This window comes from Vidua chalybeata, chromosome 19 (assembly GCF_026979565.1).
Source record: "Vidua chalybeata isolate OUT-0048 chromosome 19, bVidCha1 merged haplotype, whole genome shotgun sequence".
In the NCBI taxonomy this organism is placed as follows: Eukaryota; Metazoa; Chordata; class Aves; order Passeriformes; family Viduidae; genus Vidua; species Vidua chalybeata.
Genome location: NC_071548.1, coordinates 9,882,910 through 9,903,543, shown reverse-complemented (window position 1 = coordinate 9,903,543; position 20,634 = coordinate 9,882,910). Strand labels below are relative to the sequence as shown.

Below are 20,634 nucleotides of genomic sequence, written 5' to 3'. Positions count from 1 at the left end.
TTACCTAACTAACAAACTCGTGACTCTGCTGAGAGCCTGAGCCACAGCTGGATCCCATTGGTCACTGAACCCAAACAACCTTCACCAGAATCCAACCCAGCAATCACTGCAGGTAAACAATCTCCACACCACATTCCACATGGGGAAAACAAAGGAGCAGAGATAAAGATTGTTTTCTCTTCTTCCCTCTGTGCTTCTCCAAGAAATCCTGAGAGACAGAATTATGTCTCTCTGTCCAGAGAATGTGAATGTCACACTGATACGCTGAATTCTACTAATATTCCGTCACATAATTAGTAAAAATAACATATTTGCTGTTCTGAAAAGGTACTGATTATCTTGTCCCCAACAATCCACCTTATACTTGACTCCAGGAAATTCAGCATTATGCTTCTGTCCCATTTTTCCCTATTCCAGATGAACAGTCCCACAAGTATCTTGCTACAAGTCAGCTTTAAGTGAATGCCTCATCAGAAGAATAATTCAACAGACACCTGTAAAATCTTCAACAAATGTTGTCTACATAAAACTTTAGTTCATCACTTTGTATTTCAAAGTAAGTTAAAATCAATCTAAGACATACTTTGAAATGCTAGAATCCAAGCAGCATAGGTGACACTAACTAAGTTGAGGTGTTCAGTAGTTGAAAAAGTACTTACAGAAAACAAACAGATGTAGGTAAGAATATTCTTTAAATTCAAGGTAAGTTTTCTTGTCCAAAACTTTGAAATCAACTACTACCAGTGCCAAGAAGTCCCCCTCTTCAGCTGCTACTGCAGGGGTTTTTTTCAGACTTCTACATACATTTGATACTGACAGTGTATAAATACTACTAAACATGTCACCTTCCAAAGTGACTTGAGCCTTTTAACTGTGTGTGCAGCTCTTTCCAAGTTATACAGCCCAAGGCAGCAAGTTATTCCCCCTGTACTTCTGCCACAACCATCTCATGTTTAGCCAAGAATCGTGTGGTATTCTAGGAAGTTCTCATGATCAAAATTCTACATGAAAATATAAGCAAACATCCAGCTTCTCATCCAGTCAAAAAGACAGATTTTAATACACAAGGTTCAAACTTACAACTCCCATGTAGCTACAAAGTAACCAGCTCCTCCTATGTAGAAAACAACTTTTGACAGCCCCAATATGGAGTGCTAATACATCCTTGTCATAAAAGGAATCAATAAATGTGTTAATGAACTTCAAATTCAAATGATTTCCAGCACTTCAATAGAATAGGTCTGAGATTCTCTCAGGAGGTTCAGTCTTTGTAATTCCCGCAAACTTCCTTCCATCTTGTTGAGTTCTGAGTAGAACCGTACCTGAAAAGAAGAAAACAGAAACATTTGTAATAAAATACACTTTAATTCTTTTCATACATCATCATACTGTGGAACTATCTGTGGTTCTGCACAGCTTAAGATATTTAAACCAAAAATAAAGCAGCTTTTGAAATCCAAATGAGACAGAGGCAACTGCCCAGGAAGGAGAATACAGAGGAGGACAGACATTATTTCATTCACTATATAATTTGCTGTTGTCTGTCTTCTCCTGTTCTCAACATCCATATTCTGAATCCAACTGAAAATCAAATAATTATCCCAGAAGATGCAACTTACTTGGGCCCTCACAAACTTATGCAGGTTTGAAACCAAGTCCTTTGCTTCTGGAAGCATCGCCATGACAGTGAATTGAGCATCAAGCAACAGGCACATCCAATCCATGATCTGAAGACAAACAAGAAAAGTACATTTACACTTCCCAATCTGGAAATAACACGTTTGGCTTTAAAAGCTGAACTTTGAGACAGTAACTTCTAATGCAAAATGCATGGGATCATATTTTCAGGCACATTTTAAGGTATATTTGCGTTTTGATTGTTAAAGTGTTACATCTGACTTCATACAGGTTATATTGATGGACAGTTCTTTGTAGAATGAATGCAGACTTCAGTTAATTTTAGATATTCCCAACTACTCACAGTTACACACCCCAGAAAGAGAAGGAAGCACTTAGAATGAGTTCTTAGAATGAGCTGCTCACCTGATTTATTGTGGGAGAGCGTACTCCAGGAAGAGTGGTGTTAACTTTTTCACTGCATTTCACATACAGGTAATATAAATACCTGAGAAATAGCTGAAAGTAGAAAATTCAGAACATTCGTAAAGGACAAGCACATTACCATATTCATAAGGATTTTTTTTAATTTATTTTTTTTGTTTTTGAATACAACACAGATGCCTGTATACTACACATTAAAAACAAGTTTTATGGTTCTCTTACACCACCCATAGCTGGATGTTTGAAAATTCTCAACAGTATTCAGTGTAAATTACATTCAGGGGTAATCACTGTTCCAGGAGATGTGTCAGAGCTGAGATCAGCTTTGTTTTGATGTGCAGGGTTTTTCTAAAATCACTGGAAAATTACACATATGCTCAGGTACACAAAGTTCTTGAAGTTGTATTTCAGATTTTTAGAAACAGGGGAGTTTAGTGGTTTTTTCCTAAACTGAGGTGATCTAGGTTTGTATTACATTTGGGATTATAGAGAGTTTGTGTCTCATAATTTCTAAACTTCTGTCTCTGATAGGACTGACTAATTACTGTGTATTTTTCCTTTCTTAAACAACATCTAAATAAAGGGAAGGTATTATTACTTGCTAACAGAATATGAACTTTTTCCAGGTATGCTGGGTCATAAAGAGAGTTTCTTACTTACATCTTCTAAAATAAGCAAGGACTGGAAATATCAAGAAAATTATGTAAGTATATGGAAAAATGTGATATTCCTTAATATTAAATATTATTAAATTATATTAAATATTAATATAAATTAAATTAAATCTTAATATTAAATCTTATTAGGCATCATTTTTGTGCATTAGTTTGTTATTCAGACTCCTGAAAGAACAGTGAATTTCTCATATACAATACAAAAAATCTCTTCCCTTTCCTTCACCACAAAATAATAAGTGCTTTTACACTTTTTAGTGTTAAAATACTTACAATAGCTTGTTGAGCTGGAAGGTTTTTCAGGTGAGGCAAAAGAAATGTTTCAGTGTAAGCTGAATGGAGAACAGCATTTCTGTGCAGTGCTATTAAGGGAGTAACATTGCAGGAAAAATACCAGTTTCAACAAACCAGAGTGAATTCTAAAGAAAATATTTCTCCAGGTTTTTGAGTGAAGTTCTATTTGAATCTTATTTCTATCATGAAATATCTACAGCAACTGAACCATTACGACAGATTTAACTTCAATAGTTCTGTCCACTGCAAGGGTCTAACTGCTTGAAGTGTTTTAACAGACACATCCAAAGCACTGATACCTTTTCTCTTAAGTAGAGAAAAATTATTGCAAAAGTGTAATAAAACTAAATTTGTGTAGATACATTCTAAAAGCTAAATGTTTCTATTTCTATTTTAAACAGTTTTTCTACTGAGTAGGAACAGCTCTTATGAGAACTCAGAAACTTTTAGCAGTAACAGAGGATGTGCCTTTTGGCAATACCAAATATAAACATCCGCAGCACATGCAATGCTCTGGCTTCCCTTCACCACGCAGAGGATACAGCAATGCTGCCTTCCGAAGCCCAACAGGGCAGGATTCACCATCGCTCCAGCTTTCCTTGGGGATTTTGGTATCACACATGTCCTGGTCCATCTCTGCACTGAAACCATTCTCCAGAATTTCAGTCTTAACTTCCATATCGTTGAATTCAACATCAACGTAACAGATCGCAGAATCTAGATTTATATCTATACTTTCAAGGTGGTCTTCACTCATGCTGTAGAAGAAAATTTCAGACATTTAACACTTTTAATTATTAGCTTTAAAATCAGCAATGTCGTCAACACATATAATGAACTCTTTGAAGCTTATTATGAAAACAAAAACAGACTAAAATTTGGTGAAGAAACAAAGACTGATTTTGACTTACCTTAAAAATGCTTTCAGGCAAGCATAAGTAATTTCTTCAGGAATATCTGGAAACCGTTCTAGGCAGATTTGTAAGAGATGCATGTCTTTTTTCTCCAAAGCAATAGCCATTAAATCTGGACATAAACTATAAGAATATGAAATTAATAGGTTGCACAGTCCACACTGAGAACTACACTGGCGACTAAGGTAGTAGTACTAATCTTCCTCCTCAACTGCATTTTTATGTAAAACACCAACTTCAGCAGAAAATAAGCACCTTTGGTACTAAATTCTGATAATTCAAGAGCAGCTTATAAAGAACCTTACTTCTACTTTTTTTAAAGACTACTCCTTACACTTTAAAAAATGCAGAGTCACTACCTGTAGGACAAGTCCCGGGTTTCAACGATCTCCTGCAGGAAATGTTGAGGGTAGTACTTTGGATTTGTTTTACATCTGTCTATAACGGCAGTGACCACACAGCCAATGGTGGCTTGCAGATCTGGGGTCGGTGCTTTTGCCATTAGTTGTCTCAGTTCAGTTTCCAACACAAACGTAGAAGCATTCTGGAAAAGACAAATACTGTGCAACTCAGAAGTACAAGGCACATGTTTGAGAACTACCCTGGCATTAATTAGACCAAGGTGAAGCAGACCTATTTTGGAATTCAAGTTACAAAAATTTACAGAAATCCCTCACCACTCTGCGTTTTGATAGGATAGATTCTCTCAAGCATGAAAGAGCTACATGAGGAAATGCCTCACTCTGAACTAAGGTAAGCAGGAGCTGCTCATGCATCCTGTTACATCAGTGACAATACCAAGGTGTCCAGCCACAGGTGAACTGTAGATAAGTTTCCCTTCCTGTTTGACCTATCACAGCACTTGCAGCAAGTTCTAGAAAGGAACTAAAGAGCTTATTGCTGTATTTACAGTGGCATTCCTGACAATTCCTCCGACTTCCTATGGCCAAAATGCCTTCAATAAAATTAAGGCCATAAATAAGAACCTAAACAAGCAAAGTTCAGATGAAATATCCTCCCTTATTTATTTTAAGAGACTGTCATTAAAAAGGAACAAATCTGTGCAAGTTTCCAGAACTCAGCTGTTATAAGCCATGTATTGTACAGTTCTCAAAACATGCTTCTATGACAAAACTTAATTTCATCATGCCCAAACGCTGTTCTTGCACAATAATGGTAATAAGAATATCCTTCCTCTCACCTGTTAAAGGCAGCTTGGTCAACCTGATCTGTGCAAGAGGACATGGAAAGAGGTAACAGCTTAAGGGACACCTAGAACATTCTGAGAGTGTCTAAACACTACTTGAGGATATTTGGGTTACTTACTTTGAGTTTTAGTAAGAGCCGACCAACTGATAAGGTCCCTGACTGTTCACCAACAGTGCTACTTCTTGTTCTTAGCTGTGGTAAAGAAAAACACAGAGTTATTATTCAGCTCCAAAACATTTAAGGATTTCAAGCAAGATAAAAGGACACTTCATGCATCAACTTGCTGTCCAGACTATAATTACTAACTCTAATTGCAGAAACAGTGTTAGAAACAATCAGTAACAGATAAAGTGTAACTTCTTTCTGCTGCCACACCTAAGAGTAGCAGCATGGGGAGAGACAAGATAATCAACAACCTCAAACGACCCTAATGCTAACTTACATTCATTCTGGACTCTGCTTTCAGAGCTACAGACTCCTGGGACTGAAAGGAAACCACTGGCTCTTCATCTCCCAGAGTATTCCAGTTCACAAACGAGGACACATCTGGGAACACACAAATGAAACTACGTGAAGATAACACTTACAGCACATTTATTGAAGTATGAATATTGCATCAACTTCTTATGCTAATAGATACTTTCTAAACTATAATGCAAGTGATTTTATGCCAAGAAAGTTGCCAGTTTTATTTCAGCAGTGGGTAATTTTATGACCTTTTTTATACTGTTTCTCCATTTTGCCTCTGGGAGCAAGAGAAGTAAGTTATTACACAATTTATCCTGAGCATTACTTGCAATGTTTTACCAATGCAGTGTTTAAAACCACTATGACAGAACAATTTTAAACTGAAGTTCACAAACTAAGGTTTGACATTGCCCTATCCAACCACAAACTCTTTGAAAATACTTTTTAGAAAAACAGCACTTCACTTTGTTCTCAGTATTCATTACCAGCATTCCAGTGTTCTCAGTAATTCCAGTATCTGAATGACAACCCAGGTTAAGTGAAGCCACAATAAATTCAGATATTTCTGTGCTTTGGTGTTCCCAGCACCAGTAAATTTAGCAGCCAGGAACACAGTACAGTGTGAAGTTGCTTCAAGCTGTTTAGACTAAAATAATTAATTTTATAGGACTGCATTAAAATAATTTTTATACAATTTCAGACATCTTCCTTTTACAAGATCTTTTCACTGTAATTATAAAAAACAAACAAAAACATCTTACCAAGGGTTTGACTGTCCTTTAGCTTTCCCACAGCAGCTGCCAAGGATGATGTTTCACACTTGTACATAATTACAGTCAGCACTTTCCCATGAATTAGAAAAAATTTTTCCTCGTAACACCACAACTGCAAAATATTAAAATGTATCTTAAATGAGATAAGCAGAAAAGTGAGTTCCTGCAATGATGTGTAACTCCTTAGTGTAAGCTAAGTCACTGGAAGTCAGTGATCAGATTATTTTTAATTGTTTGCAGTAGGTTTAACATTTGTTAGCAGCAGAAATTACAAATGTTGAGTATTTTTCCAGGGATATCCTAAAATATAGGATATCCTAAAATATAGGCTGCTTCAAGGCATTAAGTTGTCTGAAAATTTCACATTTTAAGTTTCCTCTTGTGGGATTTTCAGACAAAAGCAGTCAGCTGTTCTGGTTCACTGGTGCATTTATTCCTTAGGAATCATTTCACCTATTTGACTCTTGAATAGCTTGAAGTGCTGCTCAGGTGTTCATAGAATCATTTAATTCTTCAACTGCAAATTGCCTGAACAGAACAGACACTGCTGGGTTTTGTGTTCAGTGATTTTATTCACACCAAATAATCATGATTACAGAAATTCCTACAGGCCACCATTCTCCCAGAGAATATTCTGACAAAGTGCTCATCAACTGGTCAGCATTAATTTTGCTGCACAAGTTGCAATTACTGCTCCTCTAGCAGCAGCAGAGCTCTGCAGCCCAACAGTCCCTTCCCTGCTGTCAAATGCACAAAGCTCAGGGAACCCAAACCCATGGCTGAGCCTTACCTGGCCACTGGTCCCCAGGGGCAACTCCTTTGAGGTTTGCAACGTCTGAAATTTTGTATTCCATATGGTCAGATACTCTGAGGGAAGTAACAGATAGATGAGACCAAAAAGCCATTAAAGCACTACATTTACCTTTGCTACTTTCAGTTACAAATGCTAGAGCAAACAGAAATAACTGTTGGAAAACAGCTCAGCCAATATTTAGCATTAGGAATTTCATCACTCAGGTTAAATCTCAATTTAAAGAAAAGTTGGTTTTCCAGTGAAGAACTTTAAACCAGAGGCTGAGACAAGAGGGACAGCACAGTTTTCCCACCCAGTGCTTTGACCAAGGAAATTTTAGGCCTTATAATACCTTAAAATGATTTCTCAAGTTACCTTTGGGCTTGTTCCCAGGTGCAGCCAGACTGCCCAACACTGCAACGTAGTCTTTGTCCAGGACAACTAAAGATGTTCCTTTCAGAACAGTTCCAGATACTGAAAGGTTTAGTAGTAGTGACTTGGACAAAATTTCTTCTTTTTCTTCTTCCTCTTCTTCTTCAGTATCTTGCTGTAGAGGTATCAGAACCTGGTACACAGAGGCATTGGAATCTGTCAGAAGAGAAATAATAATCACTCTTTTACAAATTTTTTTTTGTGGAAAAAAAACTGTTTGGTATCATATGGCAACAGAACATCCAAAAAAAACCCAGTATCCAGTAAATGCTGAAAGAAGAATTAATGCAGGATATTTAAAGGACTTATTATAATCCAAAGCAGCAAAATTAAAAGTACAGCAGTAAAGGTGCAGTGAGATCTGCAGAAAGGAACAGTTGGCTTTGCAACCATTAAAATACCAGGAATACTTCATTACTACTTGTAGCTGTTTTAGGAAGTTTAAAAAACTAAAAATATTAAACAGCATTTCATAAATACGAACATTTTATGTTAATTTTTTGCTTCATTATCACAACCCATTAACAAATATAACTTACACAAACACAGAAGTGTGACAGTTTGGTTTGTCATATGTGCTGTGAAACACAGTGGCTTGGCTGATTCCTGTTGTCCAAGCTTGTATTTGTGTAGACTACCCAGCTTAGGTTTCTGTACATAGACAAAAAAATCCCTATCCTAAAATAAAAAAAGAAAAGAAAATTTTTCCTTAATTTACACAAAGAAGATATAACAGAAATTCAGATATCAATACTGCTTAACTTTGGATGTTGTGCAAAATTAGGACATACAGAATAATCTTGAGTAGTCTGCAGACTAAAAAGTAAAGAAAATGCTTATTTGATGCAACAAATGGATTTACAGGAAGAAGCATTTGCATAAAGACAGATTCATGTATAATTCCTTTTTTAAAAACATACATCCTATTCAATAGATCTTCACAATGAGGGATGAAGAGTCACACAGTGTCTACTGTACTTCATCTTATTAATTGTTCTCTGCAGTTCTGAGAGCCCAGCTTCTCAGCCCTGAATGCAACACAACTTTCATTTAACTGCTGTGTTGATTAAATCAGGATAATGATTCCACTAAAAGCTCTTAAAATCAAATAAAACCAGTGATGGATTTTGGAAAAAGCACTCAGGTCTCCTGCTATGAGAGTTTTTAAAATAAAAAGTATTTAACTCACTTTCTCAGTAGTGAAAATTAAGACAGGTTGTTGGCCTTCCATAAACGCTCCACTCCACCTAAAACCAGAAAGCTGGATGAACATCTTCCAAATTCTAGGTTTATGTATAAAGTCATATCACTATACACTAGGCACCTTCTAATGTTAAGGAAATCTTTATAAATAACTCTAAGATTTTAAAAACAAAGTCTTGGAAGAAAACACTCAACCCCATGATCTTGGTCTTCGATTTCCCCCCATCTCCTCAAAAGAGGAAACAACTTTCAGCATCACAGTCAACTCCCCCAAGCAAGAATCATCACAAAGTGGCACCCCTTACCTGATGACCTCAGCTGAGATGAGGTTTTCAATCTCCTGCTGAGGAGCTTCCAAGAGCACATCCAGTGTCCGAGCTGCCCCTCCCCTGAACAGCACCACCGGCCCCCCCTGGGGAAGGGAGTGGATCCTGTACACATCTGCTGAGAGCTGCAAGAACAAAAGCAAATCTCTGTTCTCTGCTGCACTACCCTGAAAACTGAGTGCTTTATTCATTATTCTCACTTTTGCCAATAAACTTTTAACAGAAAAATTATGAACTTTTAAGATTCTTAGTAATGTAGATCTGAATGTTGCTGATTTGCTGAAATGCCACAAATAATGCAAATCGCTACCCAAAAAAAAAAAAAAAAAAAAAGCCAGGAAAATGTCCTGATGAGCATCACATTCCTGAATCAGATCAGAAAATACATGATAGGGTCAGGAGGTCACACAACTGCTCTACAGCAACACACAAAGTGATAGTTAACACAGCAACCAGCAGAACATGAAGATCTGTAATTGAACACAATTCATCATCTTTAGGAAGTCCTCAGAAATGCTGGCCTTGGCATAAAAATCACTTTAAGAGTAATATTCTGATGATAAAGTCAGTGCAAGTGGATTCTTTGCAATACTCCACAACATCATGAAGCATAAGTTAAGCTAAAATGTAATATGGCCAATACTATGAAAATTGGAGCAGTTTTCCCCTCCACCAGGATCCAAAACACATAGAAGAGAACACATGAAGACTTACTGTTGCTTTAAAGGCTTTGTCCAAGTTAATATCTTCATTCTTCCATATTCTTAAAACCTTTAAGAGAAGCATAATTTTTAGGTAAAACAGTAACACACAAACTTCTCAGCACTCAAAATACCAGCAACTGCAACAGGAGGAAAGCACACAGGGAGCATTCATAGTAACCTGAATGGGAACTGTCCCAGGGGGGAGCAGAAGCAACAGAAATAGAAACTAAGCTCACAAATCCTGAGTTGGAAAGAAAGGACAGGAAAGAATGAAGAAAAGGACTCTGCAGAACTCTGAATTAAAGTAGATCAGAGTGGTGGAGACAGGTGAGATACAGATGGCCTGATTTTCACAAGCAATGCCAGGCCAGGAATGATATTTCATCAACAGCAATGAAAAGCCAAAGGCTCAGCACGATCTAAGCAAATGCTACATAAACACAAGAGACACTTTTAACTATTAAACAAGAGCAGAAAAACAAGGATGGGTGTGTGAATTATTGTAACCATTCCAGTACCATGATTATGCAACTGTAAATGTCACCCAGGCTAAAACAGGAGAAGTAACTCATCCTTAGGGAGTGCATGCACCAGGCACTGAGCATCTCCTGTCTCCAAGGGCCACCAGACCATGGTGCTCAGCACAGAAGCTGCTCATGTCACCAATGTGCCAAGGGCTCCCCACACTTTCAACCAGAAATGTCACACTGCTGATTTTTTCCTACCTACATTCCCTCAGGAGGACCCACCAACTCCTTTCTCCCTCTACAGAAGGATGAAGGATCTCACCTTGTCGTCATGAACTGCGATGTACTCGTGGGTTTCAAAGTTGCACACGACAGGACAGGTGAGAATCTGCCCATGCTTAACTGACCAACAGCCCAGGGGCTTCTGATCCGAAATCTACAGAGTCAGAACAAAGACACTACAATTCAAATGTAACATGTGAAAGGCCACTTTGGGGACTTCTCTCGTGACAGAAAGGAAATGAGAGGCAGCCACATCTGACCTGAATTAGAATATTAAAATATGGAAACTGCTATACTCAGAAATTCCTCTTGAGCATTCCTGTTTCCACCTCTAACACCAACAATTTCAGAATAACAGGAAAGAACTTTACATTAATGAGATTTCTTTTCATGTAAGAAATACATGAGGACTGTTACTTTGTCCTGTAACAGTCTGAAGGGCTTATGCCATGAAGCACAGGTACATGAAAGGGCAAATATTAATTTTATCACTAGTGTAATTTGTTTTTACTGACTAATACAATCACACTTGTGCTTTTTCTCTTCTGATTTCAAGGTGAATTATTGAGGTCAAGAGCAGTGGATTTTGCAGTCTGAACTCCTGTTCTCTGTGATTCACAGCTGAGGGCACTCAAGCCCCTCTCCTCCCTCCAGAGTACACTGGGCATATTTACAAAGTTGTGTTGTCACATATGGTCTTGGCAGGGGGAATAAACAACTCAAAGGGGTCTGTATCATCAACCCATTTAGATCATGGAATGCTTTGGGTTGGAAGGGACTTCAGATCACCAAGTCCCACTCCCTGCCATGGGCAGGGACACCTTGCACTGTCCCAGGGTGCTCCAAGCCCTGTCCAGCCTGGCCTGGGACACTTCCAAGGATCCAGGGACAGCCACAGCTGCTCTAGGCACCCTGTGCCTCACCTCCCTCGCAGGGAACAATTTCTTCCCAATATCTAACCTAAACCTACTCTCTGTCAGTTTAAACACATTCCTGCTTGTCCTGCCACTACAGTCCCCAACCGCGTGGATGTGACTGTCAACTTAACACAGGAACTTTACTTGCCTTAAAGTTCCTTATTATGATCTATGGAATAACAGAGACCAGAACATATTTCCATTTTCAGGTGCTACAAACTAAAGTCTTCCTGCTGCCAGCAGGACGGCAGCTGACACTGAGCTGACAGCTCAGAACCTGGCACTGCAGGGACACGCACCTGTGGCTCCGGGTAAGTGGTTTTTGGGACGGGGGACGGACAGAGAATATCAGCAAAAGGAGAAATACGAGAACAAGCGCCCGAGCCGGCCCGCGCTCCCGAGCAGAGGGAGCGGGGAGCAGAGCACGGCCGGGCCGGGCTGGCGCCGCTCCCGGGACGGAGCCGTTCCCCGCCCCGCGTCCCGCCGGGGATGGCGGCAGGGGGCAGCGGGGCCTGGCCCGGACAGGCGGGCAGAGAGGGAATACGGGAAGCAGCGCGGCCCCGGCCCTGCCCGGGACACCCCCCATGCCGGGGCTGCCCGGAGCGGCGCTGCCGCCTCCCGAGCAGTCGCGCGCGGTACCTTGAAGAGCGTGGCGGCCCGGCCGCGCTCGGTGAGCAGCACGAGGTCAGGGCCCGGGCCCGGCTCCAGGCACAGCCCGGGGCCGCCGCCGCCGGGGCCCGGCCCGCGCAGCGTGAAGCTCTCGCACAGCGCCGCCATCTTGGCCAGGCCCGGCTCTCGCGAGAGTTGGCGTGGCGCGCGCACCCCTGCGTGACCCGGGGCGGGGCCGGCCGGGGTCGGGACAGGCCCGGCGCTGTCGCGACAGGGAGCGCGCGCTGCAGTCGCGCGGCCCTGCCCGGCCCGGCCTCGCCTTCCCCGAGCGCGCGGGGCGGCTCCGCGGTGGGTGCGGCTGAGGGCTCCGGAGGTGTAGGTGCTCTAAGCGTTGTGAAAGCTGAGGAGAGCGGTAGCACTTGTCCTCGGGACAGCGCCCCACAGCGGGACGCTCAGGGGTCCGCGGGCACTGCCCTCACTCGGCTGCCCTTTCCCGGGGCGTTCCGCGCTCCGAGCCCGTCGCTCCCGCGGCATTCCCACGGCCCGCCCGGCAGCGCCGGCTGTATGCTAATGAGGGGTCAGATTTACGCTAATGAATGGCGCACGTGCACGGCAATGAGGGGGGTCACGTCTCTGGTAATGAAGGTCACGTGTATGTTAATGAGACGGTCACGTGCGCGCTGCTGTGCCCGGGGACGGGCGGTGAGGGCTTCGCTGGGGCTGGAGGTGCGCGCGGGCCCCGCTGGGTTCGGGCCGTCCCGGGCTGCGGCCCCGCCTGTGCGACTGCCCTGTGAGGCACGGGTGGGGTGAGGGGGGGATTGTCCCCTGGGCAGCGGCACGGGGCAGGGATTGTCCCCTGGGTAGCGGCACAAGGTGGGGATTGTCCCCAGGGCAGCGGTACGGGGCAGGGGGATTGTCCCCAGGGCAGCGGTACGGGGCAGGGATTGTCCCCAGGGCAGCGGCACGGGGCAGGGATTGTCCCCAGGGCAGCGGTACGGGGCAGGGGGATTGTCCCCAGGGCAGCGGTACGGGCAGGGGGATTGTCCCCAGGGCAGCGGTACGGGGCCGGGATTGTCCCCAGGGCAGCGGTACGGGGCAGGGGGATTGTCCCCCGGGCAGCGGTACGGGGCCGGGATTGTCCCCTCTGCGGCACAGCCCGGCCCCGCCGACCGCGCAGCCGGAGGGTCCCATTCGGGTTTTCACCGCTTTGTATTTTCCTGTGTAGGATTTTGAGTGTGTGCAGATTTCAGTGCAGCCCTACCCAAGAATAGGAGCCCAAGGTGTACAAGGTCAGTGCGGGTCACTGGGGTCACTTTGGGCCTGTGCCCTGCCCCACCTGCTCAGCCACACCTGGCTCCGGTGGCAGGGCCGGGCACGGTGACCCAGCGGCTGCCGAGATGCCCCCGGGGCTGCGCGGGCTCTGCCCCCTTTGCGCCGTGCGATTTCCAATTGAAAACATTTCCAGTCCCCTCTTTGTTCCCCCTGCCCTGTCCCACGCTGCCCGGAAGCTTTTTCCTCCTGAATGAACGCTGTCGTTCCTCTGGAGCAGGGAAAGCTTCGTTTCTATGGAGAAAGTCTCTGTGTAAAACCTTATAAAGAACCGTTGTGCAAGGGAAACTTCTGTTGACTAAAATTAACTGGCTTGGAGACAAGCCTGAGAGGATTCGAGTGGTCTCTCTTCCAGTATTTTCCAGTTACTTGGTACAACACTGAGCTGCCAAACCCTACATAAAGGATTAGATTCCCCACTGAAAAACTTCCTTGTCAACCAAATGGTCATTTACAAGTGAATGGGCTAATGCCAGACTGATGGGGCACCTGCCCCGGTAAAACCTTTACAGAGCAGGGGCACAACGGAACCCAGGAGAGGCTGTAAGTGCTTTAAATTTTCCTCACAAAGTTAATTCTTTGTTCTGTTTAATTTTGAGGAAGTGACTTGCAGAGCTGGGATAGAAATGCCAATGTTACATGTTAATGAGGAGGTTTCTGCCTACAGGAGACCCAGTAAGAGAAAACAGCCACTGTTGTAAAGAATAGTTGTTGGTAGTTTATTTACAACAAAATGCAACGAAAATACAATATTAAAAATAATAAATAACTTGGAAAAATCCAGAAACTAAGTGATATGAGAAAAATGACAGTCAAATTCTCCTGCTGAGCCTTGCACTATTGAACGTGCAGAGCAAATCAAGACTTGGTCCTTCTTTAACGGTGGTGATGCATTGCCTGATGTTGCCATCAGTGCTCTAAATAAAAGAAATTAATTACTGGACATAACAGAATCACGTGGAATTATCACAGAAATGTAATAAACCAATAAAACCTGCTTTAGTGACACCACAAAACTACAGGAGATCATAATTCAATGACCATGCTGTTCATTTAAAGCAAAACGTTGTTAGACTTATTTAGCAATTTTAACTTACACATAGAAAACAGTCCAAACAATGGCAACAGAAAATCTCCTATTGACAAGATTTTGAATTCTCTCTTACTGCACTCACTAATCATAAAAAGCATATACATTTGGCTTATTTCAAAGGATAACACATTGTTTTGAAGTTATAGTGCAGCAAGCTTCAAAGCAGTTTTAGCAAAGTATAGCGGTCTTGTTACAAACTGAAATTCAAGGAACAAATATTTCAGTTTCAAAGTCTCTACAGCAGCAATTAATGCAAATTGGCTACTAGATGTCACAAAATCACCTTCCAGAATAATCAAAAAAAACAAAGAACAAGGTCAAATAGTTTCTTTCCATAATATTTATCCAGTCCTTTACAAAATTAACCATTACATTCATAAGAAATCCCATTAAGTTCATGTTTCAGGAACAACTTTTGTGGGTCCCTCCCTTTTTGATTTTTTAGGAGATTGACCCTTCTGAAGCTGCACTGAATTGCCAGTTGTTTTGTAATGATTGTTCCATCCAAAATACGCAAAAGTACAAGCAAAGCCTGGAGGTTTTCATAGAAACCTGAACAAACTCATCACAGTTTTTGCTCTGAACTGTATTCTCCTTGATAAAAAATTCCTTGCCAAGTCCTAGCAGAGCTGCATCACGAGATTCTTGTCAGTGTGGCAGAGGGGAGGAACACAGGCTGTGTTCACCATGCTCTGAGGCTGTACCCAGTAAATAATCACAGCGTTTATTTTTGCAAACAAAGTGAGGAACACCTGCAAAACTCTCTATTTTAATCCTAATAAACGTGTCTGAAAACACAACAGAAAGGGAAAAATCAGCTCTGAAAACAACCCCTTCTCCTCAAGGTGTTACACTGAAATACTCAGACCTTCCTTCTCATTTAATTTCATTTCCTGCATGCCTGCTGGGAATATTCTAGAAAAAGCTATCTTATCCTAAATAGAAGCAAACCAAACAGAAAAAGGCATTTAAAGATCACATCATTGGCCAGATGGGTGATGACTGCTGGGGAAAGCAAGGCAGAACTCAGCACTGGGCACTTCCACAATCAGTGAAAACCTGGGGTATTCTTATCCAAAGCACAGATCAAGGGACACATTACAGATCTTTTAATTGGCCTTGATTGGGCAGCAGCAGAGTGGCTGTTCCTGACCCTGCCAGTGGTGGGTCCAGTGTGGGGACACTAAAGCTGGGCACAGCAGGGAGTGTCCTGTCACTCTGACACTGCAGGATCTGTCTCTCTCTCTTACATCTCTGCCAGGCAGATATTCAAATCTGTCCTCTTCAATGATTTTCACAAATGACTTGTCCCCAAACCTACTTAATATCATGATCAATGTATTGGAAATCAATCAGTTAAACACGAGTAAAGATGGAACTGCTGTGGTCCAATAATCTGTGTCAAACCCAGATTCCAAAATGTGAATAGAAACAGTCACGTGTGAGCACCAGGACAATGAATAGAGCTGAGCAAATTTGTCTTGGACAAATTAAAAACCATTGAAACAGACTTTCAGGTGGAGCAGACCTGAGCTATTTCTGTATGGGCCAAAGTCAGGCAATGAGAAAAGAACCAAACAATGTTTTATGTTTTTAAAGGTTTCCCTTTGCTGCCAATGTTCCAATCTTGATACTAAATCAATAATAACAATAAAAATATTACACATGATCCTATGATTCCATAACGTGCACCCTTGTTAAGCTGAAATCATAAACCAATGTAGAAAAGTTTGGTTTCCAGTATTACAGCAGCTTCTTTTTAAACAAAACAGCATCACCCATCAGGTCACCAATGAGTCAGAATTGCCAGCTCTGGAAAGAAAAGCAAAGGCTAGCATGGACAGGACATGGGAGAATGCAGGAAGTCAGACCACGGCAAACCTGCAGAGAGCTCCTGGATTTTGCTGGCTGCAGGATTTTCACAATCAGACAAATGAACACTTGTTTCAGTGCAGGTTGGCAGTGGAATTACTTCTGCTCATAAAACCTCCCCCTAAATGCCGCTCATGCCACAAAACTTGTGCTGCAGCTGCAGGCAGCGAGGAGCTCAGTGCATTTCAGCCACTGTGCCCCAGGATTGGGCACCCCCAAACTGAGTGTTCAATATTCAGGGACAGCTCAGCTCTGGAGGAGTCTCTTTTTTTTTTCTCCATCCATGAACTGTCAGTGGTGGCACAAAGTATCACCCCCTGGGATCATGATTCAGGTAGGAGCTGTCATTCCCTGGGAATTGAACAGTGGCTCACTGATGTCACCAAGAGAAGGAACTGCAGCAGCCATCGAACAGCAGCTGCTGGGTGAGAGCAAAGTGCCCCACAGAGGGCAGCGAGGAAAGGGTCTCACCCAGTTCATGCTTTGAAGAGAAAGGAAGAGACCACTTCTGCCATTTATTTTTCTCCTTTATCCACCAGCTACACTTCCCTCTGGGAAACATCCTTGTCAACAATTGAATTCCTGAGATTGAAGAGTGATTTCACATACAGACCAGGAAGACCACTTTTGGTTCCTCAACATCATTCACGATTGGTTTGCTTTTGAAGTGACTGATTTTGTCCCCCTTCCCCAAACGAGGTAGTGCCTGGACCCAGCTCTGCCAGATTGTTCTGTTTAGCAGAGATGTGAGGCAGGAAAGAAAAAGGAGTATCCTGTTTTCTTCCCTTTGCATTCAAGGTCTCCCAGCCTGACTACCGCTCTTCTTCCAGCGAGGAAAAGACAGAATTCATTGCTTTTGTTTCTCAACTGGCACAATTCAGCTGCTTTTTCCAATGTCACAGAACACCACTGATGAACACCTACACTCTGAGCTCACAAAAGGACAGGAGAGAGCTAGTAAAATACATTATCTACAAGAAATAGGTGGTTCCTGTTACAAATTCTGTGCAAGGTAGAAATAGTTCAGTGGCCTCAAAGTCAGTATAATTAATTACAACTGGGGCTTTGATACAGTGATATTTTAGCTTTGAAAAGATTTGTTTTGTATTTTAGGCCCCAAATCCTGAGTCATATTAAACAAAATGTGGGTCTGTTGGTGTTCAAGTACAATGAATTACAGGTTAAAGATTTATGAACACACAGGAGAAGCCTGAGAGTGGGAAAGATTTTAAAATTGGTTATAAAAGAAGAAAATTGGGGAGTTTTTTTTCTGTTAACCCTGCATTCTAGTTGGCACTAATTTGCCTCAGAAGTCCTTGGCAGATTTACTTAATACCTACTCCTAATTATAAATGCTGTGACCTAGATGAGTGTTTGCAGGCAGAATACTGCTACAAAAAGATTGGTTTTCGTTTATAGCATCCCCTCAGACTGTTCCATTGGTGTCAGTAAGATGCACCATATGGCTTGAAACAGTACTTTAGGAATATATAAACTTCTTTCTCTTGCATGCACTTGTCAGAAGGTTTTAAGGATCAAGTCTGAGGAAAGGAGTCATCTTTCCACACCAGAAAGATTATCTGAAACAAACAAAAAAGCCAACCAACAAACCACCACGACCTTTGTAGCAATTGAGTTATGTCACTCTTGCTGTGGCAGACATGGCTTATCAGGAGGAAACATGCAGGGTTAATTTAGAAGTTTTTTTTTGATGGATCTGGAAGAGTGAGAGTTTCTGGAGCAGACTTTTTCCGAGGCCGATCTTTGGGAACTGTTAGGAAATCAGGAGCATCTGTGGAGAGAGGAGTTGACGGAGCACTAGATGGAGCACTGCGGGTGGAGGAAGGCATGGAAGTGTTAGAGATAGATATTGCCGGTGGGAAAATCCCAATCTTCTTGTTGGTAGCTTCCTGAGTGGCTCGTTCAAACTCTCGGACTTCATCCATTGTCATGTCTTCAACGAGAAGGAATGAAAGACAAAGGCATGTTAGAATAATTTCAAATAATCATTTCATTAACTCAGTTAAACTACTTCCATCCACATCCTAAAGCAGGGAATGATTGCTTATCATGCATCTCATTAAGTGTTTCTCCGCATGAATGCCTCCCCATTGTAAGGCGCTGACTGGAGCACAATGAGCAAAATGTAAAGGAAACAAAGTTTTCAGTACATTAATCACCTACTAATGGTGCCTCTACCTGGGTCTGTGCTGAATAAAGATTGCTACCTCTGGAATTGCTGGGAAAATCCAGCTATTCCACAGGCAACTAAAGAGTACATTTGGATACAGTCAGCAGGTAGCATTTTTCAGAACTTCAAACAAAATACAGCTGAAAGGGGTTTTAAATTTTTCATTTAGATTATAAGCCCAAGTGGGCAAAGGGTTGTCATGGTTTGTTCATCTGCTGGAATTATCAAGGGCTGAAAAATTCTCTCTCCTTCCATTGACTTGCGCTGCAGCTTCATGCAAGGACCGAGCCTGTTTTGCTGTTCCGCTACTAAAGCCTAAAGAATTCGCTCTCCCTTGACAAAGCCACACCATTCAAAGCCGTGCCTCCAACTTTCCATCCGGAAACTGCACTTAAACCCCGGTGGGCAAGTGACAAACGCACAGCTCAATTCCCTGCAAAACGTAGGCAAGTGAGATTAGGGATTAAAGCCGTTTGGGAATGGGAAGTCGGGCGGCCAGGACGTGTCCTGAGGCGCCGCAGCTGTCCCGGTGCTGCCGAGCCCCACAAGAGGGCAGCGCGATCCCAGCTGGACGGGCTCTGCCGGAGCCGAGCCGTGCAAAACCTCCGCTAAACCCCAGGGGAGCGACATCTGCTACAAACTGGGAAGTTGAGCAGAAAATCAGCAAGGCTCTGATGGAACCTGCTGCTCCATGTCTGCAGTGCCTGCAAGACGCCCACCGAGACAACTGAAGGCAATGTTAAGATTTTTGCTGAATGTCAAGTTAAATTCATAAATTTGAAGTATTTCATTTATAGATTCTTTGAGCCACGAAAGCTCAAAAATGTAGAAATAAACCCAGTAGTCTTTTAATCAATTAAGAAGTCTCACATATTCGAGTGTCTGAAGCACAGGACCGGCAGCGGGGATTACCAAATTTGTGACAAAATCCTGTCCTTCCAGGGCACTGATGCTTTCCCCCCCACCCAGCTGCAGACATGTGCAACCTTGGCCGTCGAAGCAGCTTTCTGTTGCGTTCCAACATCACGTTAAATAAACAAAAGCGTGCATGGTGCCGGCTGCCTTGGCTCCCCCCTGCAGCACATTCCAGGGACCTCTCCAGCCCACACTGGCACTCATTAGGAGTGAGAACGGCGCCTGTTGCAGATCTGACAGAAGTGCTGGCAATAAACAGATGGTCCCAGGGGAACTGTACCTACTCATGTTGGAGAGAGGTTTGAACCTGCTTTGCTGGTTTACATTTCGTTTCACACCCTGTAACAGTGGGCGAGCATTTTTGCACTCAAAGTGTCCCAAATCCCACTGAAATCACAGCGATTTTGATTGAGGAATTCTGTACGACGTGAAACAAAAGCTGTCTTGGACAAATGAAGGGGACAGGAAGGTTTCTCACTGCACTGTGCTTTGAAGTGAAGTCTTGCTGAGTGGAGCATCCAAGACTCTTCATTTTCAATTCAGACATTAAACACTTCAATTGACTTTTACATTTTAGCTTATATTTGTTTTAATTTCCTTCTGCTGATATACACTCAAGTAAAACAGTCCTTACACTGAGCTAGGAAGACTCAGGTTCACTTTTTTTTTCATTAATAACAACTTCTGTTCTGACCTCAACGACAATTTTTCCACAAGGAAACTACAGGTGGCAGACTTCATTCAGAACCAAATCCTGAAGTGTAGAGCCAAAATCTGAACTAATTCTCTGCTAAGGAGTAACCTTGATGTCAGTGAAGCTGCTGTGTCAGGAGCACAAGAATTACCTTCCCAGGGACTATGCAGACAACGTCTCCTCAGGCTGGGCCAGCTGACACTGAGCAAGAGCCAAGGAAAGGCTTGGGGCCCTTCAAGCCTTGCCCCACACTGATTTCATGACTAAACCCAGCACTGAGTTCCACAGCACCATTAGCAGAAATAAAGGAATAATGACATTTCAGGAGCAAAGGCCGCTGCATCTTCTCTATTTGCAAAGAGTATTAATCTCTAATTTTAGGTCTCTACTTGTGGGGCCCAAATTAGGTAATTA

At 42.6% G+C, this 20,634-nt stretch overlaps 2 protein-coding genes across 2 annotated transcripts in view; both read right to left on the bottom strand.

Moving 5' to 3' along the window:
- Window positions 1-1,036: 1,036 nt before the first annotated feature.
- NOL11 (nucleolar protein 11) lies at window positions 1,037-12,324 on the bottom strand. The gene is made up of 18 exons (XM_053960269.1): window positions 12,157-12,324; window positions 10,641-10,754; window positions 9,862-9,918; window positions 9,127-9,272; window positions 8,808-8,865; window positions 8,158-8,296; window positions 7,562-7,774; window positions 7,184-7,260; window positions 6,382-6,505; window positions 5,595-5,698; window positions 5,270-5,344; window positions 4,303-4,487; window positions 3,941-4,066; window positions 3,572-3,787; window positions 3,009-3,087; window positions 2,044-2,136; window positions 1,620-1,727; window positions 1,037-1,322 (listed from the first exon to the last, which is right to left on the bottom strand). Exons 1-18 carry the CDS (start codon window positions 12,292-12,294, stop codon window positions 1,209-1,211), a joined length of 2,166 nt encoding a protein of 721 aa, XP_053816244.1. The 5' UTR covers window positions 12,295-12,324; the 3' UTR covers window positions 1,037-1,208.
- Window positions 12,325-18,293: 5,969 nt separating this feature from the next.
- The window catches only part of PITPNC1 (phosphatidylinositol transfer protein cytoplasmic 1), a 40,441-nt gene continuing 38,100 nt past the window's right edge, over window positions 18,294-20,634 (bottom strand). The window contains exon 10 of the mRNA XM_053960285.1: window positions 18,294-18,374. Within this exon, the coding sequence (XP_053816260.1) occupies window positions 18,369-18,374 (6 nt within the window). The 3' untranslated portion in view covers window positions 18,294-18,368. The remainder of the gene's footprint in view (window positions 18,375-20,634) is intronic.

Excerpts from the sequence above, each read along its gene's own strand:
- NOL11 (XM_053960269.1), bottom strand. The coding sequence starts at position 12,294 with ATGGCGGCGCTGTGCGAGAGCTTCACGCTGCGCGGGCCGGGCCCCGGC. Across the intron at positions 7,775-8,157 it reads TGTCACACTTCTGTGTTTGT|ATTCCAATGCCTCTGTGTAC; the intron begins GTAAGTTATATT and ends CTCTTCTGACAG. Across the intron at positions 3,788-3,940 it reads TGCCTGAAAGCATTTTTAAG|CATGAGTGAAGACCACCTTG; the intron begins GTAAGTCAAAAT and ends TTTCTTCTACAG.